The following is a 6000-nucleotide window of genomic DNA, read 5'->3' as shown; positions in this document are numbered from 1 at the left end:
CTCAGGCCCCAGAGTATGCGTCAACCGGAGCATCAAAAATTAACACTCACTTGTACTGTGCGAAAACACAAAAAGCACCAGAATTGTCCGAAGAAAACGTCGCTGATTTCTCTTGGACACGATATCCATTTAATAGGACCGTTGTTTTCCTGCCAGCCGCGCTTCTCAGCTCTAATATGTGTATTTTAACAACTAGGGCTAGGGCTTCTGAAGTTTGATGATGCGGCGCCATCTGGTTCCCACTAGGAGAATCGCTGCAAACGGAGTAGTAGACTGAACAGCACGATACCGGTGCGTCGGGATTTCCCCCTTACATTTACATATGCGATATCTTCATCACACACATGGGCGCAACCAGAACCACGTTAAGGTCATTGGTAGGTTGTCGTCCATGAGCGACTAACACTAAACTTTGAGTGCATTTTGTTTTCGTTGTCCCTCAATACTTTTTTTTATAAGCGGAACTTTTAACACGAACCAGCAGCTAAATTGTGCGCTCGGTTTCCCAGCACCGCATGACGACTGCGATGACGTTGCAGCTTTGTTGCTTTCTCGGCACTTGTTTGGAGCTGCGGTCGTGGGCTTCCGGAAAAGCGAAGCTGGTTCATTGCTTGTTTGTTTGAGATTTCTTGTGTTATCAATTCCATTTTCCGTAAGAAATAAATAATCATAATAAAGCGTTCAGGATATCGGTGGAAGCTGAAAAGTATCACCAGTATGTATGAAAAATCAACGTAAAATGAACATAAATTGATTATAATTAGCAAAGGCTTGGTAGAGATGAGTGTTTTTTTGCCACCTAAAATATGGCAGAGCATAGTGGTGGTTTACCAATCATACCATACTAGGTATAGTTGTTTAATTCAAAGTTAAAAGCTGAATTGACGCTTTCAGCTTTGAATTTTCTCATTCGTAGCTCGAATTATCTAGCTCGAGCAACGCATGGAGCGCTATCTCTTTCTTGAATTAAAATTCTAGCTCAGAACACAGCGTGGCTACCAGCGCCAATCATAGAGCCAGCATGATTTCGAGCACACCTTTAAAACCGGGCTTTCCTAAAGAACAAGAATCGATGAAAACATTTGGTTGCATTTATCCTTTAATGTAAATATAAAACGGAAGATCCATTAAGCGTGCTTCTTTTCATATTTTCTTCCTGCGCATGTGAGCTCGATTACACGGGCCATCTGCGGGCATAGCATAGGACCCTTCAGTCAGGGCGAACTGCCGGCCCTCTCGTGCCGGGAGTTCTTGGTGGGGACCATGCTGAACTTTTCGCTGGTCCCAGGGAGAACGTTCTTGCATCGTTCGTCTATGATGCAGCAGCATACCGCGTCTCCCAACACGTTCACCACAGTCGCCAGTCGGTCTCTGCGCTCGAAGAGAAGTTGAAGGCGTTATAAAGGAGAAAAACAACAACATTTATGTGTGACGATACTTTGTCCGCATCGCAAGGGTTCACGGGATCGCGTCCAATTGAACGAGCGCTGGTGCTCCGCGCATGCGTTCTCTTGTTACCATTTAACACATCGTCGGGAGTATTCCCTTACACACATGGTTAGTTCCCAGCACTGAGTGATTACCTCCTGCTTTTGTCGCAGTTGTTTCTTTAATTCCCAGTTATATTTTTGTGACACCTTGATGCTGTTAAATGCGCTTCTCACTTTACAAACGTATAGTTCCATAATAAGATTAGTAGAAAAAAACATGGCGCTGTAATGTTTTATCGAAACTGGAAATCATGTCCCGAGCTCGTAATATTTGTGATTTTTCACGGCTCCGTTAAGAAAGTACATTTCCGTTTATGTTATGGCTCTTTCTCGCTCAGTTGTGTTAAGCTACAAAACAATCGTTTTGATCGGTTTAGTGTTTAACATTCACAACTAATTCGTCCTGTCACATATATTTCCCGCGCATAAATAAATCTCGGCTCTGAGCATACAAATTGCCTACAAAATAAGCTGCGATAAAAAAATTTGGCTTTGAAGAAGTTGTCTGAAGCCCGGAAACGAAAGTTTAGACCAATCCACGTGTTACGCGTTATTCCCATACCGGCTCGGCTGCCACACAGTGGCGATGGACGCACAATCTAGCGTTAGATTTGACTCTACTATACTTAGCATGAAGCTCTGTCTACAAGCGTGGTCATTTATTTGAGCAAGTGCTGTTATATATCTGTGCTCTGCTCACCTACATTTGATGGAAGATACTGTTATGCGCCACCTATCATCTCCCCGTAACGATATATAAGGCTTGTATCTATGTGGCACCTACAACGCCAGATTTGTAGTCGGTTAGTTGACAAGAAGAATCGTCTGCCAAAGGCTGGCGCTGTAATTCGCCACTCTGCATTATAAGCAGGTGTTTACGTGATCCAGTCGCTGAGCACGAGGACGCCGACGCTTTGCGAAGACAGACCCAGGAGGCGCGTCGTAAGAACGATGCACGTCTCGTTCTGGCCAGGCATGGCTGCAGTGGCGCTGCTCATGATCAGGGTCACGGTGCTGGCAACATTAGGAAAGAAATGCCATGGCAAAAATTACGTTAGACTTTGTGATCACGACGTGGACCTACACGTCCCGTCAAGTATATGTAATTCGTTCACGAAAGCACTGCCCATTTCTATAGTTTCAAAATACCACAGTGTCTAGCTTGGCTGCGTGACTGCCTTTGCTTAATGTGCTGCCAACAAGCTCAATAAGCCACTATGTATTACGACGAGGACATACACGACGAATAGCGGAGCATATAGGAATGCTAAATAGAAACTGTACATCAAACCATTTGTGCAGATTATATTTGCGCAACTGTTTCAGACATGTTAAAATTTGCACACTGCTGGCTAATGTATCTAGCGGAGAAAATTTCACGCCCGAACAACGGTGAATGAACGAAGTCGGTATCGGGGACGTCAAATGCAGACACATATATAGTTAAAGCAGAAATATTTATTTCGGTATAATTAGGCGCCATGCTTGTGCTGACTCGCAAAAAAAATAAGAGTCAATTATCAGGAAATAACTGCACGAATAGCCTCTCAGCATCGTTAGAGCCGGGTTGCAAACAAGCTTTACAAGAATGAGTAGCTGCAGTATGACTAGATTTTCAAGAACGTTAAATAAATGAAAATGGTGGTTAAAAAATATCGTAGGCTGTGGAATAATAAAAGAAAAAAAATACTGAAGGACTTGTGTGCCGTGGACAAATGCAAGACGACTCGTTTCAAGGAAAACATGACTGGCTGTGGTGTAAGAAATAAAATTGCTGCGTGACTTGACTGGATGAAACAAAATAAAAGCCAGAATCGCAGTTTCTCATATAAGCTCCTGCCCCGAAACCGAAAACAAAGCTTGCATTACCCATTTTCTTTGTGCGTTGATTACAAAACATTTGTCCTTGTTTCACTTCTGCTAATTTGCGATATTTTGCTTAGCAGACGGAGAACAGTAACCTGATTAAAACAGTCAATTGCTGCGAAATAATTGGTTAGCTTCGAAATTAGAAAATACCGTATAGTTTATTTTCGAATACAATTAGTGTGTGTGTGTAATATTTGATTGTTATTCTAGACTTCGAATATACGCTTACCCCTACATATTTCAGAACTATTCGTGCGTGAAAAGTCTGAGAAAGTTGCAAGATCGAATTCTTTTCTTTTTGGGTGGATGCGTTTCATTTTTATCCATAAACAGTTAGCTCTGTCAAACATCTGACGTCACGTAGCGGTGGTGTCGTAATCTATATGCAGTCTTGCCATTCGTATTTCGCTCCTAGGTCGTCTTCTGGCGTACCAAGCCACTGCTGTCCATAATGTATGCACACGTCTTGAACATGCAATCGGTCAGCCTTTAGTGTTTATGCTAAAATTTTCGTATCTTGTCTCATTTCAACTAAATCTCATCAGCTTTGTACATTGTAGCCCCGAGCAAGCCGCGTTACCCTTCAGAGCGGTTTAAGTGAAAACGAACCAAAGCTTTGCTATAGAAGCTACGTTCCTCGTACACTTGAATGCTGGGCAACGAGTGCTATGCGTGCGAAATTAGCATGGGTGGAGCACAGGAAACGCAAATGTCCACGATTTCATCTCTCCCGCCTACCTTGTGGCGAGAACGTCGAAGAACGTTATGTGGTATCCGCTTCGCTGTGCGAAGAATACGGTATTGATGGCCATGTAGATGGCCGTACCGTCCTTGTTGAACGTGGCCCCCAACGGTGCGACGAGGCGCACGACCAGTGGGTGGAGGCCCACCTTGCCTTCCAGAGATGACACCGTACTGGTCAGCGTCATATTGCTGCAACCCACAACATCGGTAATTTGAGGCGGCCAACCCCTATTCACGGACTCGCCTCGGCTCAACGCTAATACACGACTATGCAGATTGGTAAGTAGCGCGACCCCTGTACCTATTGTAGTCACGTTTTTCCAGTGACGCTGCGCAGCGATTCACATAATATAGCTTCGTAATCAAGCACTCCCGGCGTCTAGTTAAACTTAATGATAGGATGAATGGGTGCTTCTAGAACTATTACTCCTCATCGCTGGATTCGCCAAGGACCGTTATTGAATCGCAATGACTAAATTGGTCTATGGGCGGCGTGGCGTTTCACACGATGGGCTCGAAAATAAGTCGAAGCGCACGAGGATGCAAATATGGGAATTCATCGAAGGACAGATTAGACACTGTTAATTATTGAAGGGTTGCGGTGTCGCTACTAACGGGTATTCGCCGGACTGGTGGCTGAAAGGAGACCGTCGCGATGTTTTTGGGACAATACGCCAACATGAACGCCATGAATGCAGTCATGAAGTCGCTATACTATCCACGAGTTGTTCTTGGCTGTACTTAAGACAAATCTATTAGACATTCCGTCCAATTTTTATCCACGGTGTGTGATACATGCAATGGGCAGAACGCCCGCACAGTAATAACAGACACATGGAATGCACATGTACGCGCACGTGCATGCGCACGAAGAAGTGCCGTCTACTAATTCTTCTAGACCTCCTACCAGGCGTAAGTGGCATAAGCCATCGCTTTAGAAGTAAATTGTGTGATAAAATACTCGAAGTAGATGCACACGTACGAGCTGCAAACATGATAATTTCGAAGTATAATTTGAACAAATGATAAAATATAATGCTGTCACAGGGAAACGGGAAAATAAAGCATTTTGGCGGACAATTATTCACCTGTGGACTTAAAAAGGTCTATATGTCAACATAAATTAGAGGTGATGTGATAAAACATATAGGCTGCCTTTTTCTCAAGTCAGCAACATATTCTAGACGTCCTGGATTTCTCTGGCGAAAATGTACCTACGAGTATACTTATGACGTGTAGCAGAGGTCGGTGTTGGACTTAATTCTTACATCGCATAAACATTTGTGGTTTACTGGGTATAACCATGCCCGTGCGTGGGCGGCGTTCCTGCCAACCTGGAACTCGTCCCGAAGGCAGTGACCAGCGTGAGCCCGATGTTTGAGAAGAGGCTCCGGTAGTGCGTGCGGCTGAACAGTACCAGCAGCGCTGGAAGTGTCAGCATGCCGTGAATGGCCAACGCCAGGACGAGGCTGAGAAAGTAGGTCTCGAGCTGGCGCGTCTCGGACACGAACTCGTGGGAGCGCAGCGTCTGCGACGTCAGCAGGAAGCAAATACCGATGGGGAAGTACCTGTAGAAACAGCGTGGGAAACCATTCGGTCAGCTATATTATGAGAGCTGGCTCCCCAGCACCTCGGGCCTCCCATGAGGTGCGATCATCTTTGCCAGGTGATATAAGAAAAATGTTACAGGTGAAAGCCAGAAATTATGGGAAAATGTGGCGTGCCAGTTCTATCGGCGTGTGTTTTGTTTTGCACCAGCTGGATTTGTTCCCCACGAGTAGACAGCAGATGCCTCGCACTCTTCCTGTCCATGAAAGAAGGCTGATTAGGCGTTTAGCTTAAGTGCATGGTGCACATTTTCCTCCTGTTAAGGACAAAGCCTTAGGAAAGCGACAAA

The 6000-nt window shown here is 44.8% G+C and overlaps 1 protein-coding gene across 1 annotated transcript in view; it reads right to left on the bottom strand.

The window, feature by feature from the left end:
• Positions 1 to 1214: 1214 nt before the first annotated feature.
• Positions 1215 to 6000, bottom strand: part of LOC119461993 (excitatory amino acid transporter) — a 41064-nt gene continuing 36278 nt past the window's right edge. The window contains exons 6-9 of the mRNA XM_049672380.1: positions 5438 to 5671; positions 4098 to 4292; positions 2370 to 2504; positions 1215 to 1371 (exon numbers count right to left, since the gene is read on the bottom strand). Coding sequence (XP_049528337.1) covers positions 1215 to 1371; positions 2370 to 2504; positions 4098 to 4292; positions 5438 to 5671 — 721 coding nt within the window. The remainder of the gene's footprint in view (positions 1372 to 2369; positions 2505 to 4097; positions 4293 to 5437; positions 5672 to 6000) is intronic.

The sequence above is a fragment of the Dermacentor silvarum genome, chromosome 8 (assembly GCF_013339745.2).
Source record: "Dermacentor silvarum isolate Dsil-2018 chromosome 8, BIME_Dsil_1.4, whole genome shotgun sequence".
Taxonomy (NCBI): domain Eukaryota; kingdom Metazoa; phylum Arthropoda; class Arachnida; order Ixodida; family Ixodidae; genus Dermacentor; species Dermacentor silvarum.
The sequence above is the reverse complement of the archived record's forward strand: the minus strand, read 5'-3'. Positions and strand labels throughout refer to the sequence as shown.